At 43.3% G+C, this 21,769-nt stretch overlaps 1 protein-coding gene across 44 annotated transcripts in view; it reads right to left on the reverse strand.

Moving 5' to 3' along the window:
- nrxn3a (neurexin 3a) overlaps positions 1-21,769 on the reverse strand; it is a 2,002,176-nt gene that overhangs the window by 122,944 nt on the left and 1,857,463 nt on the right. For 29 of the 44 annotated variants that reach the window (XR_006312691.1, XR_006312690.1, XR_006312692.1 and 26 more), the window contains 2 exons: positions 18,649-18,741; positions 14,456-14,769 (listed from right to left, as the gene is read on the reverse strand). Coding sequence is in view for 41 of the 44 variants with exons in the window: in XM_043697012.1 (XP_043552947.1) it covers positions 14,456-14,769; positions 18,649-18,741 (407 nt within the window). In the remaining 3 variants the exon portion in view is untranslated. The remainder of the gene's footprint in view (positions 1-14,455; positions 14,770-18,648; positions 18,742-21,769) is intronic. The other 15 variants (XM_043697017.1, XM_043697027.1, XM_043697025.1 and 12 more) reach the window with 2 other exon arrangements.

Raw genomic sequence — 21,769 nt, forward strand, 5'->3', positions numbered from 1 at the left:
ATTTATCCTATCCATGCACCTCATAATTTTGTAAACCTCTATAAGATTACCCCTCAGCCTTCGACGCTCCAGGGAAAACAGCCCCAGCTTGTTCAGCCTCTCCCTATAGCTCAAATCCTCCAACCCTGGCAACATCTTTGTAAATCTTTTCTGAACCCTTTCAAGTTTCACAACATCTTTCCGATAGGAAGGAGACCAGAATTGCACGCAATATTCCAACAGTGGCCTAACCAATGTCCTCTACAGCCGCAACATGACATCCCAACTCCTGTACTCAATACTCTGATGAAGCTGTGTACAGCAGCCGCTCTAGCCCAGACACAGAATTGAGCTCAATTTTGATGCCATGCTTCAGGAAGGAAAGGGAAACGTTTGAGAGAAGTCACAGAAAAGATTTACCCCGGATGGTTCCAGGCCTGAGGGACTTGCATTAAAGACCGGAGAATAGTACAGCACAGGAACAGGCCCTTCGGCCCACCATGTCTGTACCAACCATGATACCATTCTAAACTAATCCCATTTGCCTGCACATGCTCCATATCCCTCTATTCTCTGCCTGGTCACATGTTTAAACGCCTCTCAGAAGTCAATATCATATCAGCCTCTACCATCTCCCCTGGCAACATGTTCCAGGAACCTATTCACTTCTGAGCAAAATACTTTCCTCGCACATCTTCTTTAAACATTCCCACTCTCACCTTAAATCTGTGCCCCCTCATATTTGACATTTCCACCTTGACTTCTCGCAGGTCACCCCTCAGCCTCCTCCACTGTAGCAAAAACAATCCAAGTTTGTCCAATCTCTCCTTACAGCTAACACACTCTAAACCAGGCAGTGTCATGGTAAAAATCATTTGCACCCTCTCCAAAGCCTCCACATCCTTCCTCGAGTGCAGTAACCAGAACTGCTCACAATACTCCAATTGAGGCCTGACGAAGATTTGATGTGGACAGGTTGGAGACACTGGGGCTTTTTTTCTTGAAATGAGGGAGGTTGTGAGGAGAATCGACGGAGATGTTCAAAACCCTGAGGGACCTGGACAGAGTAAAGAAAGAAACAGCTCGCTTTGTTGGAAGAGTTGGAACCAGACCAGTCAAATATGAAGTGATTGGCAAAAGAATCAAAAGTGACATGAGGAAATGTTCGTTTCTGCAGCGAGTGGTTAGAATCTGGACTCAGCCGCATCTGGGAGTGTAGTGGAGAAAGATTCAATTGTGACTGTGAACAGGAAAATCAATACACACCTCCAGGGGAAGGCTTTGCAGGGCTATGTGGAAAGCAAGGGACAGACAGACTGTCTGAATTGTTCTTGTGGAGAGCTGGCGCAAACTTGACGAGCTGAATGGCCTCCTACCCATTCTGTAACACTGAGACATGGCCTCAGGACATACCAGAGTGCTACACACACGCACACACACAAACACAAACACACACACACACATACACTCTCACACACACACATTCACTGACACACACCAACCGCACACGCACTGCAGCTTACAGGCACCTTGTTTACATGGGAGCCTGAGGAATGGGGAGCGAAACTTGTCGCCAGTTTTTGATTGTTCTCGTTCGAAGTTCCTGTGCAAACATACTCGCCCGCTTTCTCACACACGCACGCGCACACACACTCTCATATACACGCACACACTCACTCTCTCACATACACACTCACATACACACACACACTCATACACGCACACACTCACTCTCTCACATACACACTCACATACACACACACACTCATACACACACACACTCACTCTCTCATATACACGCACTCATACACACACACACTCACTCTCTCATATACACGCACTCATTCACACACACACTCACTCTCACATATACACTCACATATACATACACACTCACATATACACACTCTGACATCACAAACACGCACTCACATACACATAGACACACACACACTCACTTACATACATACAGACACACTCACTCATGCACACAAACTCCGTTTCACACAAACTGACACGTACACAAACTTACATGCATAAACGTACACACACATGCACACTTAGTCTCTCTCACACACACCCATGCACACACACATGTGCACACATACACACACATATACAGACTCACATATGCAGACAAAGACACAGCGACACACAGATACACACACATACAAGGACATGCACTGTGACACAGGAAAAGGTTTGTGTACACATAGGGACATGCACAAAGACACACTCGGGGACACTCACAGAGACATGCACACAGCGAGACCAGAACAGAAACATGTACAGGGACACACAGGGCACGCACATGTATGGGCCACGCATGTACAAGGATCTGTGTACTTAGGGTCATGCATGTACAGGGACAAGTGCACAGCCAGTGACACTGCACAGAAAGGCACATCCGCACAGACCGATGCCATGAACATGGTAATGTGGGTTTCAGCCCGTGCCTCAAGTTGATTTGGAGTCTGTCAGCCTTTTGTGTTCGGAGTGAAGGAGATGAGACAATGAAGGTAACCCCAAAAGGAGCTGCAGTGCACTCACACTGCTCAGAGTTTGGAGGAGCCGGTGTTGGATTGGGGTGGACGAAGTTAAACACCACACCAGGGTGGAATATAACTTTGCAAAAGTGAGGACTGCAGATTAGAGCCAAGAGAGTGGTGCTGGAAAAGCACAGCAGGTCAGGCTGCATCCGAGGAGCAGGAGAATCGACGTTTCGGGAAAAAAGCCCTACATCAGGAATCAGGAATTTGTAACTTTGTCCACTCCTCAGGAACCTCGTTGTTTTAAGGTATTGGGCGAAAGGTAAACTGAAATGTCATGTGCTTTTCCCTTGTCAGTGATGAGGCAACCTTCAGTCTGAACTGCCTTTGGTGTGGACAGAGACTAAGACACAAGTGTGCACCGATCCGAGTTGACTGAGGAGTGTGAGAGAGTGTCCTGAAACGCACCAACAAAAGCAAAAGGAGTTCTGGGATTTACACATTAATGCATCAAAACCTGCAACTCCATTCTAAGCGATTAAAGACTTAACAGCTGTGGGAAAAGATCTGCCACCCTGCCTACCCACAGAATGGCCACACAGAGATCTAGGTTTGTCCAATGCATTGCATCATTTGTAAGACAATTTGATCTTTTGCTATAAATTCTGTGTCCTGCGACAGGAAAAGCCAGTTGCAATGAAGACTTTTTTGCAGCGCATGCAACAATTCTTGGAGAAAGAGTTGTCAGAGGCAGGCGAAAAACCCACCGTTTCCGCACTGGAGCACCGACACTCTGTCAGATTGTTTCTGTTGTCAAAGGAGAAAAGGAAAGACACAGCGGTATCAGAAATCCGAGCGTCAGCCAGAGCACTTCGGAACCTCCAAAAGCAACAGCCTGCCTGCTGAGAGTTATTGCTTTAATATTGCGAGGGAAGTGGCTTGAATTACTGAATGTCTTTCTGCAACGATTGCAGTCATGCTGGGAATGTTTGTCAAATCCCCTGACATTTATTGTCCCGCAGTAAAAGAGTGTTTATGACACGGTTATAATAACACAACTCCACGACGTGGAAACTGTTCAAGGAAGGATACCACCCAACGTCGACCTTCCCAAGAGGGAACCGCAGGAAACTCAAAGAAAACATGAGAGTCATCAAGATCAACTGCATGGGAAAAGGCCCCTCAGTCCATTGAGCCTACCCCTGTTAGCAACAGCTCATTCTAATCCCATCTCCCAGCACTTAGAGTCACCGAGTCAGTCAGTCCAGCAGGTCTATGCCCACAATCCTAAACCAAACTAGTTCCACCAGCCTACACTTGGCCCATATCCCTCCAAACATTTCTTATTTGTCTACTTATCCAAAAGTCTTTTAAACATTGTGTCTGCGCCCGCATCCATGGGAACACCTTCAAGTTCCCCTCCGAAAATTAATTTTTAAAAAACTACTCCTGGAAGTTCCTTCCACACATGAACCACTTTCAGTGCAAAAAAAAAGCCCCTCATGTCCTTTTCAAATCTTTCTCTTCTCACCTTAAAAATATACCCCCTCCTTTTGAAATACCCCACATCAAGGAAAAGACACTTTATCTATGCCCCTCATGGTTTTATAAATCTCCAATGCTCCAGTGAAAAAAGTCCCAGCTTCTCCTTATAACTCAAACTCTCCATTCCCGGCAACATCCTGGTAAATCTCCACTAAATGCTCTCCAGCTTAATAATATCCATAATAGTAGCAATAATATGGAAATATCAGTTTTTACCTCCGGAATGTGACTTGAAAGGAGTTCTGGGATTTACATATTAATGGATCGAAACCTGCAACTCCATTCTAAGCGATTAAAGACTTAACGGCTGTGGGAAAAGATCTGCCACCCTGCCTACCCACAGCATGGCCACACAGAGATCTAGGTTTGTCCAATACATTGCATCATTTGTAAGACAATTTGATCTTTTACTATAAATTCTGTGTCCTGCGATCCTGCTCCACGAACTACCTGATGAAGGAGCAGTGCTCCAAAAGCTTGTGCTTCCAAATAAACCTATTGAACTATAACCTGGTGCTGTGTGATTTTAAACTTTGCCGACCTCAGTCCAACACTGACATCTCCCCATCGTGGAAATAGATCGCCATTCCTTCACTGTGGCTGGGTCAAAATTCAGGTACTCCCTGCCTAAGGGCAATAAATGCTGACCCAGCCAGCGACGAGCACATCCCTAAAATTAATTTTTAAAAAACCATTCCTGGAAGTTCCTTCCACACATGAACCACTCTCATTTAAAAAGAAAGCCCCTCATGTCCTTTTCAAATCTTTCTCTTCTCACCTTAAAAATATACCCCCTCCTTTTGAAATACCCCACATCAAGGAAAAGACACTTTATCTATGCCCCTCATGGTTTTATAAATCTCCAATGCTCCAGTGAAAAAAGTCCCAGCTTCTCCTTATAACTCAAACTTTCCATTCCCGGCAACATCCTGGTAAATCTCCTCTAAATGCTCTCCAGCTTAATAATATCCATAATAGTAGCAATAATATGGGGTGGCACGGTGGCTCAGTGGTTAGCACTGCTGCCTCACAGCACCAGGGTCTCAGCCTCGGGCAACTGTCTGTGTGAAGTTTGCACATTCTCCCCGTGTCTGTGTGGGCTTCCTCCAGGTGCTCCAGTTTCCTCCTACATTCCAGAGATGTGCAGGTCAGGTGAATTGGCCATGCTAAATTGCCTGTATTGATAGGTGCATTAGTCAGAGGGAAATGGGCCTGGGTGGGTTACTCTTCAGAGGGTCGGTGTGGACTTGTTGGGCCGAAGGGCCTGTTTCCACACTGTAGGGAATCTAATCTAATAAGGCCTTGTAGTTTTGTGTGCCTTGGGCACACCTGAACACGTCTTCAATGTTATGAGGGTTTCTGCTCTCCCACCATTATAGGCAGTGAGATTGTAAGATTTCCGAGCCCAGAACAGACAGGTTTGTAGGTATTAGCAAGAACTGAAGAGTCGTTCTTTACCCTGTAGAGAGGGTCTGTCAGACATCGTTAAACGTATGGTGGATAAGCAGATACCACTTTGTGGGGTAAATCAAAGCCAGGGTTTATTGACATGAGGTGGTCACCAATAAATCCAAAATAGAAAGGAATGCCTTTACCAAGAGGTCAGTTAAAGTATGGAACTCACGGCAACAACAAGTTATAGAGTCATAGAAATAGATGGCATGGAAACAGACCCTTCAGTCCAACTCGTCCATGTTGACTAGATATTCTAAATTAATCTAGTCCCATTTGCCAGCTTTTGGCCCGTATCCTTCTAAACCCTTCCTTGTCATATAGCCATCCAGATGCCTTTTACATGTTGCAATTGTACCAGCCTCCACCACTTCCTCTGGCAGCTCATTCAATACATGCACCACCCTCTGTGTGAAAACGTTGCCCCTCTGGTCCCTTTTAAATCTTTCCTGTCTCACCTTAAACCTATGCCCTGTAGTTTTAGACTCCCCTACCCCTTGTCTATTGACCCTATCCATGCTCTTCAAGGTTTTATAAATCTCTATAAGGTCACCCCTTAACCTCCGATGCTCCAGGGAAAACAGCCCCAGCCTAGTCAGCCTCTCCCTATAGCTTAAACCCTCCAATCCTGGCAACACCTTTGTAAATCTTTTCTGAGCCCTTTTAAGTTTCACATCATCCTTCCGATAGCAAGCGTTGGAACTCCAGGCAGTCCCCAGGTTACAGACGGCTTCTGTCCTTGAGTATGTTCATGAGTCAATTTGAATGTGAAAACAATGTCAATGTGCATGGGATCTGCTTCATAAGTACCAGTGTTTGTAAGCTGGACGTTCATAAATTGGGGACAAACCTGCAAGTGCTGGGTGAGAGGCTGCCAGAGAAACGGAGACTCGGTCAGAACATGAATGAGGAAGGAATAGAGAGGACACAATCAGTGTGACACAGCAAACTTCCAGCTCTATTGGTCTTCATTTAAGGTTTGTGTGGGACAATCTGTAATTTGGCATGGAGTTGGCTGGGAATGTTTTGGAGACTGAGCAGGTTAAAGAACAAAGTACAGTACAGCACAGGAACAGCTCCTTCGGCCCACATCAACACGTGATTCCTTTCAAAATTAGAAACATTTTACCTTGTTGCAGTCCATATTCCTCTACTTCGTGCCTACTCATGTATCTGTAAAAATCCCTCAAAAACATTGCTACTGTATCCGCCCCCACCAACCCCTCTGTCAGAGCATTTAAGGCACTAAGGATCATACAGCACAGAAACAGACCCTTCGGTCCAACCACTCCATGCCGACCCTAATCCCGAACTAAACTAGTCAACCACCTGATGAAGGAGCACCGCTCCGAAAGCTAGTGCTTCCAATTAAACCTGTTGGACTATAACCTGGTGTTGTGTGATTTTTAACTTTGTACACCCCAGTCCAACACCAGCATCTCCAAATCATAAATTAGTCCCACCTGCCTGCGCTCAGCCCATATCCCTCCATGCATTTCCTATTCATGTATTAATCTAAATGTCATTTAAACATTGTAACTGTATCCTCTGGAAGTTCACTCTACACATGAACCACTCTCTATGTAAAAAATGTTGTCCCTCATATCAGTTTTAAATCTTCCTCCTCTCACCTTAAAAATATGCCCTCAGTCATGAAATTCCCCCATCCTCGGAACGAGACAGTCGCCATTCACCTTATTCCATGTCCCTCATGATTTTGTATATCTCTATAACCTCACTCTTCACGAACCGCCCTCTCACATCTCCTTTAAATTTCCCTTTTACCCTTAACCCCTGCCACCCCCCCTCCCCCCCCCTCCCCACAATTGACATTTTTACCCTGGGAAGAAGACTCTGACTATCCAGTCTATCCACGTCTTTCATAATTTTGTAAACTTCTATCAGGTTATTCCTCATCCTTCAACATGCAGCTGTAAACAAACCAGGTTTGTCCGATCTCTCTTCATAACTAATACTCTCCCAACCAGACAACATCCTGATAAATCTTGGAGATCACAGTGGGTCAGACAGCATCCATGGAGAGACAGTAAACTAACACTTCGAGTTGAGATGACTCTTCATTAGAGCTGAAGTGAAGTGAGGCGGGGACAGCATTTATGCGATAATTTGTTGGGGGGTTGGGGGATGGGGTGTAGTGGGTATAGGGTGCCAGTGCAGAAAAGATGCTGCCAGCTCAGATTAAATGGTGGGAATGTGAAACTGGCAGAACACTGGTGTGTCTCCTGTCAGACTCGAAAGGACAGACAGTCCCCACTGGGGGAGGGGAGAGAGGACATGATAACAGAATGTAACAGGCTATAAGTAGGGCAGGAAATGGGTGTTAGTTCACAATCTGAAGGTGTTGAACTCAATATTAAGTCCAGAAGGCCGTAAAAGCACCTAGTCTGAAGATAAGATGCTGTCCCTCCAGTTCACAACACAAACCCCACTCACCCACTACCACCATGCCTCTCCCCAAAACGATAATATAAATGCCAGGAGAAAGTGAGGACTGCAGATGCTGGAGATCAGAGTTGAGAGTGTGGTGCTGGAGAATCGACATTTCGGGCATAAGCCCTTGATGAAGGGCTAACGCCCGAAATGTAGATTCTCCTGCTCCTCAAACGCTGACCTGCTGTGCTTTTCCAGCACCACACTCTTGACTATAATATAAATGCTGTTCCCTCTCCACTTCAACAGCTCAGATGAAGAGTCATCTAGACTCAAAACATCAGCTTGCTCTCTCTCCACTGATGCTTCCATGACTTGCTGTGATTTCTAGCATTTGTTGTTTTCAGTACAGATTCCAGCATCTGCAGTAATTTGCATCTACGTCCTGATAAGTCTGTTCAGTACTATATCCACATCCTTCTGGTAGTGTGGTGAACAGAACTGTGCACAAAATTCCAAATGCTACATATCTTTGTTACGCAATCTAACTTTCATTTGAATTTCTTGTTATCTGACTGTAATGTTAATACTTTGATTATGTCTTATTTCTGACATTTTTTAGACATTGTAAAGTAATGCAACTACTTTTTTTCATTCCTGTTTTTAAAACTAATATTTGTACCTAAGATGGTGCCATAAGAGGCAACATTGTAAAGGTTTTCAATGTACTCCTGTACTTGAGTTGAATTGAAATGAATTTACTGTCACGTGTACCGAGACACAGTGAAAAGCTTTGTCTTGTGAGCAATACAGGCAGATCGCAGAGTTAAGCAGCATAGATAGTAAATAATAGGTAAACAGCAGCAAAAACAAAAATACAGGTACAGGCGAATGCTAAGAGTTTGTGAATACATTCAGTATTCTGTACATGTGACAATAAAGGATATTCTATTCTAGCTAATATCTGTCTAAGTTTGCTGTGCACCGAGTCCCACTTGAACTCCTGGACCTCCTATTTGACAAGCTTGGTCGAATTTACCTCCAGTGCACACGTGTGCACCTAACTTTTGCCTTCGCTGAGTTGAATTTCCCCGATTTTCAGGAAATGGACCTACATGCAAGTATTCCAAGACAGCAGATGGAATCCTTCCACCTCTCTGTGCCCTTGAGTAGGTTTCAGAACACTAATTCTCCATGCTTCACTGTGATCTGTAAAAACACAGGCTTGATCATAGTACAGGGCGTTGATGTATCTTTTCCCATTTTACAGTGCAGAATGCCTGATCAAAGAGCATCATTTTATGGTAAATTTGATACTGCTAATGCAATTACAGTCACAGAAACATAGAGATGTACAGCACAGAAACAGACCCTTCGGTCCAACTCGTCCATGCTCAACAGATATTCTAAATTTATCTAATCCCATTTGCCATACCCCTCTAAACTCTTCCTATTCATACACCCATCCAGATGCTTTTTCAATGTTATAATTGTACAAGCCTCCACTACTTCCTCTGGCAGTTCATTCCATACATGTACCAGCCTCTGCATGACAAAGTTACCTCTTAGGGCCCTTTTAAATCTTGCCCCTCTCACCCTAAACCTATGCCCTCTAGTTTTGGACCCTTCCACCCAAGGGAAGATACCTTGTCTATTTAGCCTATCCATGTCCCTTATGATTTTATAAACTTCTATGAGGTCGCCCCTTAGCATCTGACACTCCAGGGAAAACAGCCCCAGCCTATTCAGCCTCTCCCTGTAGCTCAAATTCTCCAACCCTGGCAACATTCTGTTGAATTCACATCCATTTACTGACCTGCCTGGAAAACCAACATTTATCCCTCCTCAAAAGAAAACTCTGCACAATCCTACAAATGAAAGAAAGAACTTTTCATGATGACTCCAAGTGTTTTTGTAGTCAGTGTGAAGTGCTGGCGTGGTGGCTGCAGGAAATTCAGGAACACATCAGAACACAGTAAGATCCAACCAACAGCAATGGGCGGCTCATCAGTTTTGTTCCACGCGTGATGGAAACTGGCAGAGTGATTGGATTTAAGATCCTGACGTCTGCATGACCTTGACCACAAATTCCCCTCAGGAGTCTGGAAAATTGGGGACCTCCTTCACCAATCAAGTATTGCAACTTCCCAAATCTCAAAGGAGTGTCATTTCCACTCATTTTTAATTTGATTAATTCAAGGGATGTGGGCGCTGCTGGCTTGTTTGGCACTTATTGCCCATCCCTAGATACTTAGAGGGCAGTTAAGAGTCAACCCCATTGCCATGCATCAGACCGGGCAAGGATGGCACATTTCCATCTCCAAAAGGCATTAGTGAACCAGACGGTTTTTTTTTCTCTGACATTTGACAAAGATTACATGGTCATCATTAGAGTCAGAATTCCATCATCTACCCTGATGGGATTTGAACTCAGATGCTCAAATCATAAACTGTGTCTCTGGATTAAGAGGAGAAAGTGAGGTCTGCAGATGCTGGAGATTAGACTCGAGAGTGTGGTGCTGGAAAAGCACAGCAGGTAGGGCAGCATCCGAGGAGCTCGAGAAACAACGTTTCGGGCCAGAGCCCTTCATCCTCATTGCTGATGAAGGGCCCTGGCCCGAAACGTTGATTCTCCTGCTCCTTGGATGTTGCCTGCCCTGCTGTGCTTTTCCAGCACCACACTCTCTGGATTAATAGTCTAGCAACACTATCAGTAGACCTTCTTCAAACTGCATCATGAGGTGCAAGTTACTGAGCTGGCAAATCTGTCTGCGATAAGTTAACTGCTCAGACACTGTCAGCTTCAGTTAATGCAAAATTATATTGAATTTATAAAAACATGTCATTTACCAAATTGGTCTATGTTGGTGTTTATGCATCTCCCACCAAACTCCATGCACCCAATTAGCATCGTCTTCTCCCTTCTGTGTTACGGGAGACAATGGAGTTGAGGATGATTGGATTAGCCATAATCTCACAGCAGAGTCGATGGCTGAAATGGCCCACTTGGGCTCTAATGTCTTATAGTCTTGTATGTTTTCTACACTTTCAATTCGTCTCTGTTATTTGTTCTAATTGCTCTATATGAGAGCAAGCTCCATGTCCTTACTCCTCTCTGGAAACAGATTTGCCCCAAATTCCCTCTTGAATGTATGTGTGACAAACGTTTCTTTGTGATCTTTTCGGTTTGGTCTCTTCCACGAGTGAAAACAACACTTTGACAATTACCATGTCAAACTTCATCATTGCATAATTGGAAAGACCTTCATCAAGGCTTGTCTTCTTGTTTCTGGAGAAAGGGGTCTCAGAAATGCTCATCCTTTCATGGAAGCAATAATCTCTCAGCCCTAATACCATCCTTTCCCACTGCTTTGACAAACGGAGTCACACCTTTGCCCTTTGTTATACTCCAGTTTCTCATTTGTCACTCGTTTTGTATTCGTTCCCTCCTTACCTTGCTGTCACTCAACACAATCAGAATCAACTGAGGCAATCAAGAGGCCACTGGATGACTATTTGGATAAAATGGCGCTCAGGAATATGGGGTAAAGGCAGGAGTTGGTTACCAGGTGTTGGATACAAGTCTATCAGGGGGAGGGGGGGGGGGGGCTGAATGGCCTGCTTCTACACTGTGGCAAAAGTGAGGACTGCAGATGCTGGAGATCAGAGTCTAGATTAGAGTGGTGCTGGAAAAGCACATCAGGTCAGGTCGCGTCCGAGGAGCAGGAAAATCCTGCTTCAACGCTGTAACAGTTCAGTGATTCTGTAAGAATCCCGATGTCTCACAGCAGATATGGAGGCCAGTCAGCCCAACCTTCCTGTGTCGACTTTCTGGTACAGCTATCAACCCATCCCCACTCCCTCCTGCTCTTTCCCTGTTACCCTCCAAATGTTTTCAGCAACTGGGAGAAAGTGAGGTCTGCAGATTCTGGAGAATCAGATTTGAAACGTGTGGCAACATCCGAGGAGCAGGAGAATCGACGTTTCAGGCATAAGCCCTTCCTGATGTCATTTGAGCAAGAAATATTGACTGAGACTTTGATGCATTTTTTTCTCTACTTTCTTTAAGTTTGTCTCGAGTTTTGCTCTTTTCTTCAGTGCCACACTTTTCAACCCTCCAAAAGTTTCCCTTTCTAATTTTTATTGAACTTCCTTTCAAACTTTACCATTGAATCTGCTTCTCCCCTCCATCTCCCTTTTCTGTCAATGTATTGTTAGCCATAAAAACACAAAAATAATTCGGAAACTAAAACAAAAATTGCTGGAGAAGTTCAGCAGGTCTGGCCGCATCTGTGGAGACAAATCAGAGTTAGTATTTTGGGTTGAGTAGGTTCTGAGGAAGGGTCAAGATTAGAGTGATGCTGGAAAAGCACATCAGGTCAGGCAGCATCTGAGGAGCAGGAAAATCGACGTTTCAGGCAGGAGCCCTTCATCAGGAATGAGCTCATTCCTGATGAAGGAATTTGGCCTGAAACGTCGATTTTCCTGCACTTCGGATGCTGCCTGACCTGATGTGCTTTTCCAGCACCACTCTAATCTTGACTCTGATCTCCAGCATCTGCAGTCCTCACTTTCGCCCTCTGAGGAAGGGTCACTCAACCCACTCAACTCGTTAACACTGATTTCTCTCCACAGATGCTGCCAGACCTGCTGAGCTTTTCCAGCAATTTCTGTTTTTGTTTCTCATTTACAATGTCTTAAGTTCTTTCGATTTTTACAAAAACATTTCTGCTCATTTGCTCTTTTTCTTTTGCAAATTACCTTAGATCTGTGTCAATTGATTACACCTACTTGTACTGGTCAAACGAGACGCCCCCTTCCTCTTCCATTGAAACCCTCTGTAATTACAAGCCCTCAACACTTGGAATAGGTTTTCTCCAATCTTTCTCTGCTTTGTGAAATATAACATTCAATACAGGGCAACCTGGCTTATCCGAACGATATGGGTGGGAAGAACTTTGTTCGGATAATCGAATGCTTAGATAATCAAATGTTTGGATAACACAGTTTACCGAAACATTGGGGACCTTAAGATTAGATTACATTACAGTGTGGAAACAGGCCCTTTGGCCCAACAAGTCCACACCGACCCGCCGAAGCGAACCCCACCCATACTCCTACATTTACCCCTTACCTAACACTACGGGCAATTTAGCATGGCCAATTCACCTGGCCCTGCACATCTTTGGACTGTGGGAGGAAACCGGAGCACCCGGAGGAAACCCACGCAGACACGGGGAGAACGTGCAAACTCCACACAGTCGCCTGAGGTGGGAATTGAACCCGGGTCTCAGGCGCTGTGAGGCAGCAGTGCTAACCACTGTGCCACCGTGCCACCCAAAAGATCTTGTTTGGATAATGTTCGGGTAATTGAGGTTGCACTGTAGATGTGAGAAAGATTATTAATTTAATTATTTTCAATTGCAAGTACATTCATTCAGCAATCAGAAAGGTCTGGTTCATTGAGGTGGTGGCTATGAGGGCAATTACAAGTCAATTTTTAGAACAGGATTCAAAACAGCAAGCAAACTTTAGAGATATTTTAGATTAGATTAGATTACTTACAGTGTGGAAACAGGCCCTTTGGCCCAACAAGTCCACACCGACCCGCCGAAGCGCAACCCACCCATACCGCTACATTTACCCCTTACCTAACACTACGGGCAATTTAGCATGGCCAATTCACCTGACCTGCATATCTTTGGATTGTGGGAGGAAACCGGAGCACCCGGAGGAAACCCACGCAGACACAGGGAGAAAGTGCAAACTCCACACAGTGAGGTGGGAATTGAACCCGGGTCTCTGGCGCTGTGAGGCAGCAGTGCTAACCACTAAACAAACCATTCAGAGATGCTCTGACACACCTCTGCAGCAGATGGATTTGAACCCAGGCCTCTTAGTTCAGAGGTAGGGACACTACCACGGCACTGCAAGAGCCCCAAAGCAAGTCTCCTAAACCTAATTATTACCAAATCCCTCCATCATGACAATTCCTGATCTCTATACTTGCGGACAAATAGGAATGTAAGAAGTTAAAAAATAGGAGGAGGAGTAGACTATTTGGTTCCTTCAGAGGACTCTGCCAGGTCCATAAGATGATGTTTGAAGGTCTATCTCAATTCCATTTCCTGCCTCTATCTGCATATCCCCCTGATTCCCTCAAATCCTAAAACGTCCTAAATCCAACTTGAATAAACTTAACGATTGAGTACCCTCCCTGAGGAAGCAAATTCAAGATATTCTCAACTTTCTCAGTGAAGATATTTCTCATCTCACTCTCAAAAGGCTTACTTGTCATTCTGAGACCACAGTCCTGGGCTCCCAAGACAGGGGGCAACAGCCTCTCAGCATCTGCCCTTGTGAGAATTTCAGTGAGATCTCCTCTCATTCTTTTGAAACCTTCTGAAAGTGTTTTCTTACATCACCTTTATGTCTTTTGCATTTTTGCTACAAAGCTATGGCTTCTTGTTCCTTTACAAGGGGAATGGCCTCCTCCTGTGCCTATAGGGATGCCATGTCATCAAACAAAAACCAAGGTTAATAACCAAAACCCTCCATCAAACAACAAAACGGCATTCCCAACGGAGAAGAGGAATTACCGGGTTGACCTTCATTGTTCCTCGGACCTTCCTGGCTGTGGTAGTCGCCATTGTTGTGGTTGTCGCCATGATGGTGGTGGACATCTCAGCCGGTAATGTGGTCGCCATTGGCTGGTTGACAATCACCGGGGCCACCTCTCCCACCAGCCTCACGGTTCCGTTGACCTTGACATTGGGATGGCTCTCTGCTGCCATGTTAAGGACCTTTAAGCCATTGTAGTAAAGGCCAGACATTTGTCCCTGGAATGGACGACTCCTATTCTTCCCCCCAATTGTAATCATAGCCTGCGTATTGAAGATTGTCAGCATGCGGCCTGGAAAAGAACAGAGGTATTACTGTATTCATTGGCTTGGGGCTCTGATCTTGAAGGCACAACCACTCAAACCAATGCACATTACGTATGTTGGAATGTTCTCAAGATAAGAGCATGCATTACTTTTCTTCAGGCTGCACATAACATCCTCTCATACAGAATGTTTGAAGTGTGACATTCAAAAACAAGAAAGTTGTTTTCTTGAAAGGACAATTGCAATGCAGGCAATAAAAGCCTCTCTGTCAAGCTTATCGGTGCCGCACAGAGCATTAATCTTTCATATGCACTTTTCCTTTTATTCTGACTGGATTTGAGATGTTCTCTGATTGGGGATGATGTGAGAACTTTACATTACAATTATGAATAAATTGGGAAGGGAAATTGGAAACTAAAGTTACCTGTCTATGACTGCGACATGGGAAAAACAATGATATATCTCATCCCTTTGCATCTAACACTGTCATTAACCACATTTAGCAGCTGCACTGACATAGCTTGCGAAAGGATGTAATTTGACTGCGATATGTTTATGCACTGATATCCTGATGAGGTCATGCTTTCCGCCACTGGAATTGTGCATGCTGTGCACTATTCTTGTCTACAATTGTGCACGGTAATCGAGCACATGTCTGTGCATGCAGTCATACTGTCACCTGCACCTTGCTCTAAAGGGAACCTGGACAGATGTCAGAACAGTAGCAACAGCGCTCTGACTGATTCAACAGCCTGTGTGGGACCTTGGTCATTTCTGAGTGTTGCAGACTGGCAAGGTCCAGGAGTATGTGCTGATGGATGCTTGGGACAGCTGCCAATGCATGCTGAGGAAAGACCACCGTTTGAGGTCTTTCTGACGAAGTTAAATGAGAGTCCACGCAGTTATCGGAACCTCCTGGTGCCTTAAGTTCATGTAAACACAGGCTTGTATGTGCAAAAGATGCCTTTGGTTTGTTGGATAGAGTCAAACTCTGATGTTGCTTTGATACACTACTGTACGAAACTGAACTGCAATTGTGATAATGCACCCAGATGTACACATAAGGTTTTTTTAATGAATGAAGTATACTTTTGAGATTAAAGAAAAGTCATTTTTGAAAGTGCTAGTGTAGTCTTGAAGCTCAGTCTCTTACCCAGTTGTGGGCCTTCACTCTGCCAGAGAGTGTATCCATCCCTCAGTAAAATGGGGTGTGCAGTACAAGTTAAGGCAGACCAGCTACACAGGAGTCATAATGTGAGACCTGTGTAGCTGTCATGTCTCCAGGAAGCTCTCAATGACATGGAGATGCTGACTCGGTAGAAAAATGCTGCCTTTTAGAATTATTGCTATTTAATTGTCTTTGCATACCGGCATTGTCAGATCTAAGGGTGCATCATGTATTCTAATTATAAAATAGTTATCCACAATAAAGCTCCAACCACCAGGGAACTATCGAAAAACTCATTAAAAATGCTCTTTCTCACAGCCTATCCCTTGTCAAGAATTATACTTTTACTTTCAATGCCGTGTCATGCATCACATTTGCATTTTAAAGTACTTCATCTTTGGAATGTTAATTCAGATCAACTTGACATCATTTTTAAAGAATTCTTCCAGCAATTATTCGTGATTAAGTGACTTTGACAAAAAGAAACTAAATCAAAACTTAGATCAAAAATTTTAAACGAATTCCTGAAATCAAAAATTCCTTTTGTAAAGCAACAAATATATAACACGAGGATGGTCGAAAATGTGGTGAAAATCCCATGCTAATATAAAGCTTTGAAGTTGTGATGCGGGATTTATTTACATGAAATCTCTCCAGACAATGTTTTAACAGAGAGGCTCATTTCTGTGACTCTCTCATCAGGATCAGTGACATCTGTTTGAGCTCCATTTCAGAGACTCGAGAACACTTCCAGTCTGGTGACAATGCGGGAAGTGCTGTAGAGAGGCCAAAGACCGTGTCTAAGGGTTACTATCCAGACTGTTCTAGTGGTTGAGCTTCAGCCTTCAGGACTCTACCATGAGCAGTGCGGAAGAAAAATAAAATGGAACAATAAAAAGATATCACTTGGGAGGTGCAGACGATAAGAGGCACTGGAAAGCGAGGCATGTTGCCAAACCTTTTCATCTTGCTCTCATCAGGACACATGCAAGAGTGCCAAAATTCAAATGGTCACTAGAGGAGAAAAAATGCAAGCCAACCTTGATTGGCTGAGGTGTCACCATGGAGAGAAGGAGGGAAACTATAGGCTCTCCAATTCAAAAAAAGGATGTAAAACTTGAACATATGCCTTTTTGTTCATAGGGCCCCTGCATATGAATAAATGATGGTTCTAGCAGGTCTAAATGAACCACATTATGAGCTCCACTGATGATCTTAAATTGGTTAGTCAGGCATTGGTTGTTTGTATTATTGACACGGTTGGGATTGTTCAGCGTGTCCTGTGCAATAGCTGAATTACAGCACACATCTTTCTTTCCAGTATCTTTTCATCATTTTCATTTATTGGTTGTGTAACTGTTAAAGACTGTGAATGGGAAAGTAGAAGGTGGCTTGGCTATTAGTAAATTAAATAATAGCCACGATGTGGAGGAGCTGGTGTTGGACTGGGGTGGACAAAGTTAAAAATCACACAACACCAGGTTGTAGACCAACAGGTTTATTTGGAAATACAAGCTTTCAGAGCACAGCTTCTTCATCAGGTAGCTAGTGGAGCAGGAACATAGGACACAGAGTTTATAGGAAAGGATCATCGTGTCATACATATTGAACAAACCTAGAAAACCCTAGAAGATGAAAGACTTAACAGCAATCTAGGTCACATCAGTTGTATGACACTATGATCCTTTGCTATAAATTCTGTGTCCTATGATCCTGCCCCAGTAGCTACCAGACAAAGGAGCAGCACTCCGAAAGCTTGTACTTTCAAATAAACCTGTTTGACTATAACCTGGTGTTATGTGATTTTTTAACTATGTAAATGAAATAACTGAGTGGTCTTTGCCTAACCAAGAGACGATTGGTTTGAGGTGGGAAATCATGGAGTGAAATCATCAGTTATGGGGCCAACTACAGTTGGCAAGCTCATTTATATTTGCCTCTACCTTGGGCAGATACTGAGCTTTGCAAAGTAAGAAGGGCAGGGGGTGATCTCGCTTTTCGCAACACCATTAATAAACAGACGTAGCCACTTGTGGAATCTTGTGGGAACTGTACACAATAGTAACTACCTTTCGCCTCAGATCACTGTCATCACTCAACATACACATAAACAGTTTCTTTTGTTCTACAGCATAATTTTAAGACATAAGCTTTCACAAGTTTACAAGAATCAAAGAGAATAAAACGCATATAATAACCATGCATGCATCCATTTGAATATTAAGTCTGAGTCATATTAATGTTTACTTTACAATGAGTGTTAAAGGGACTTTAATGATCGGGAACTTGGGTAAAAGGTGATATTAAGTAACACTTCATTTAGGTTAATTTGAGGTTTCTTATAAAACATTAAATTCTTCAATTGGATATAAAGTGTCCACTTTAAAAGCAAGCTTATTTTCTGCACATTTACCCAGTGAATTATCATGTATTATGCAAGTTACAATTCACCTTTTTAAGAATTTCATGCATAATTTATTACGAAGCCAAAGGCTGACAGTCCCTTTAACTACAGTTTAATGATGATGAATTATAAGGGTGATTTATCAATATAAAATGAAGTGACTCCATACAAGTTATAAATTACATTAAGTCAAGACTTTTGTTCAATATACATGATTATTTTTTTAATTACTGTTTTTTCAAATAAGACTTTAATGCAAGCTTTAGATGTTTGTTTTAAAAAAGAATGAACAGAACAGAAAGCGTTAAAGTTAAACTTTTTAATGGAGTTTACCTTTCTCTTGTAGCCACTCATCAAATACTATTCCTCTGAATTTTTTGGGGATTTTCGTTTTAGCAATCGCCAGGCGTTCATTATCAATGTTTCCTTTAAAGTTTAAAGAGACAGCTTAAAAAACATCTGGAAGGTCAAGGGTTAGTTGTTAACATCTTACATTTTAATTACAATTTTTTTTGTTGTGATTGAGATTTATAATGTGTAATATTGAGTTACCACACTTCTAACTGACTCTGCAGACCCTCAGCATTAATAGAATGTCGAGTCTGCAGCAACACTTAATTGCCACTGTTATTTTCCTCAGTGCCTGTCACAAGGGATAGCAATTTAACTTTATTTTTATATGAAGAAGACACCCTCGCCTTTAAACTGCTCTAGCTGTTCTACAAATGCAGATTCCCAAACCCAAGCATTTTTTTAAGAGGGGCGCAATCCCAATTTATAACTTTCTCAAGAATCGCTGTCAGGAATAACCTTCAGAAATTTCAGCAATCCTCCTTGTTTCATTCATCTTTAATATTCTTCACCAAGTGCTGGTGGCTGTGCCTTCAGCAGCATTCCAGGTCTTAGGTTTTAGTCAGGCCAAAACTTGAAGTTAATTGAAGTTACCTGATGAACATCGCCCCTCAAACATCCATCCTATTTTCCTCTTTTAAGAACAAATTGACCACATGTACTCTTCTTACTTCTTTGGCTTTTCTTTTCTTATCTATTCTCAGGATGAGGGCATTGCTGACTAGGCCAACATTTATTGCCCTTCCCAGTGGGCAGTTAAGAGTTAACCACATTGCTATGGGTCAAGAGTCACGTGTAGGCTAGACCAGGTAAGGATGGCAGTTTCCTCCCCGAAGGGCATTAGTGAACCAGATGGGTTTTTCCAATAATCAACAATGGATTTGTAATCATCATTAGACTCTTAATTCCAGATTTTTTTTCCACTGAATCCAAATTCCACCATCAGCCATAGTTGGATTATGAACATGGGTCCCCAGCAGATTAGCTAGGTCTCCGGATTAACGGTCCAGTGATATTACCATTAGGCCATCACCTCCCAGCCTCCAGCAGCTTCAGTTTGGTCCTTTTGTCTCTGACATGTGTATGTGTGTGTTTGGGAAAGACAGAGTGTGTGAGAGATTGTATATATAACAGTGTACATATGAATGAAAGTGACTGTTCAATTGCATGAAAGAATGCTTGTGACTGAGAATGCATATGAGAGAATGATGTTATGTGTGTATGTCTGTGAGTGAGAGTGTCTGAGATAGATAGTATGTGTATGTGTTTATGGTGTGAGTGTGAATGTTGATGTGACCGTTAGTATGAGTATGAATGTGAGAGAGAATGAGAACTTGTGTGAGAGTGTGTGCCCCGGTGTGTGACAGTTTGTGTGTATCTTAATCAGAGAGAGAGAGATTGTGTACACGCACATGTGCGTATTTGTGTGTGTATGTATGTGTGGAAGAGAGAGAAAGAGAGAGTGTGTGAGTCTGTGTGTGACGGCTTATGCAACGTGAGTGTGAGCATGTTTGTGTGAGACTGTGACAAACAAAATGTGTAAGACTGAATGTGTGTGTGCATGTGTGAGAGTGCATTTGAATGCCTGTATCAGTGTGAGACTGTGTGTGTGTGTGTGTGTATATATGTGAGTGTGTGTCTGTGTTTGTTTGTATATATGTGTATGTGTGTGCCTATGTCTGTGCCTGCATGAGAAATAGAGTTATGAGAGATAGAGAGTGTGCATGTTTTTTTTTCCCACATCCATCTTCGACCTGAGATCTGACTTGCCAAACCTTGAGGCTCTCCCTGAAGTTTCCAGGAATCAAAGATTAATCTCCATAAATAGGAAAATACAAGTCTTCCATCTTCTCTACCAGAATGCTGCTGTAAGCAAACTCAGGGGCAAAATCACTGAGTCACGAAACAAATAAAGTACACTTTATAAAATAAATTCTTTGAGCTCCATTAGTTATGCCAAATATTGGAGAAAATTAACAGTCAAGGTGAATATAATTGTTTAACAGAGAGTCTATTCCCCTGCTGATTGATAATGAGAAGGCAGGTCCAATGATAAGATAATTAAGGGATGGCAAATTCAGACTGAGATGAGGAGGAATTTCTTCTTTCAGGAGGTTGTGAGTCTTTGTATCTGTTTGCCAAAGGGAGCTCTGGGGAGCAGAGTCCTTGCATGGATTTCGGAATGAGTTACATGGATTCTTGATCAGTTGGGGTTCAAGGATTATGGGGAAAGGGCAAGAAAGCGTGGGATCAGCAAGGGGCCGAACAGCCTACTCCTGTTCCAATTCCTTATGGTCTTCACAGTCTTAGAATGAAAGCGGGGCAGCTTAAGGTGAGAGGTCAATTGACAAAACTTGCCGGAACAACTCGAGGCCAGACTGTGGCTGAGAAAGAGCGTACCGTCTCTCCTGAGTCATAATTACAAACAGAATTGTGAGCATTTCAAAATCCAGCTTTATTTATTTTCCCTGATCTACTCGCATACATCTGAATGTACACCAAAGGCCAAAGGCCATTCGGCTCCTCTAGCCTACTTCACCAACCCTAAGAGCATGGATGGTCTGACTGTGGCACCAAATCTACTTTCCTCCTTCCCCCTCTTCCAACTCCCCTGTTGGTCAAACTCTGTCTTAAAAATACTCAGTAGCCTCCCCACAATCACTGTAGTGATTGTAACGAGATAAGCCGAGTCGATCTTATAGAATATGAGTTCCTTGATTGGAACTGTTAACCTGGTCTCCTCAGGAAGCCCTGACAGAAATAAACAGGAATGTCTGGGTTTCTGTCACTCTGAGAGCTGGCTCTGTGAGAGCCGGAGCAATGTCAAGTAATATGCACATGTGAATAAAAGGTGACCCAGTGATGGGACACCTGCCCCAGTGGAGTTATTTCACCCAAAACATTCTGAGGCAAGATAAATTCCTCCTCATCTCCATCTTAAATGGTAGGCCCTTTATTTTAAAATGGTGTCCCATAGACATGCTGGACATGCACATGGACAGCAGTAAATTGAGGGATGTGTAGGTTAGGTTATTTTATTTTAGATTAGGTATAATCCTCGGCACAACACCGTGGGCCGAAGGGCCTGTTCTAAGCTGTATGT

The sequence above is a fragment of the Chiloscyllium plagiosum genome, chromosome 10, assembly GCF_004010195.1.
Source record: "Chiloscyllium plagiosum isolate BGI_BamShark_2017 chromosome 10, ASM401019v2, whole genome shotgun sequence".
In the NCBI taxonomy this organism is placed as follows: domain Eukaryota; kingdom Metazoa; phylum Chordata; class Chondrichthyes; order Orectolobiformes; family Hemiscylliidae; genus Chiloscyllium; species Chiloscyllium plagiosum.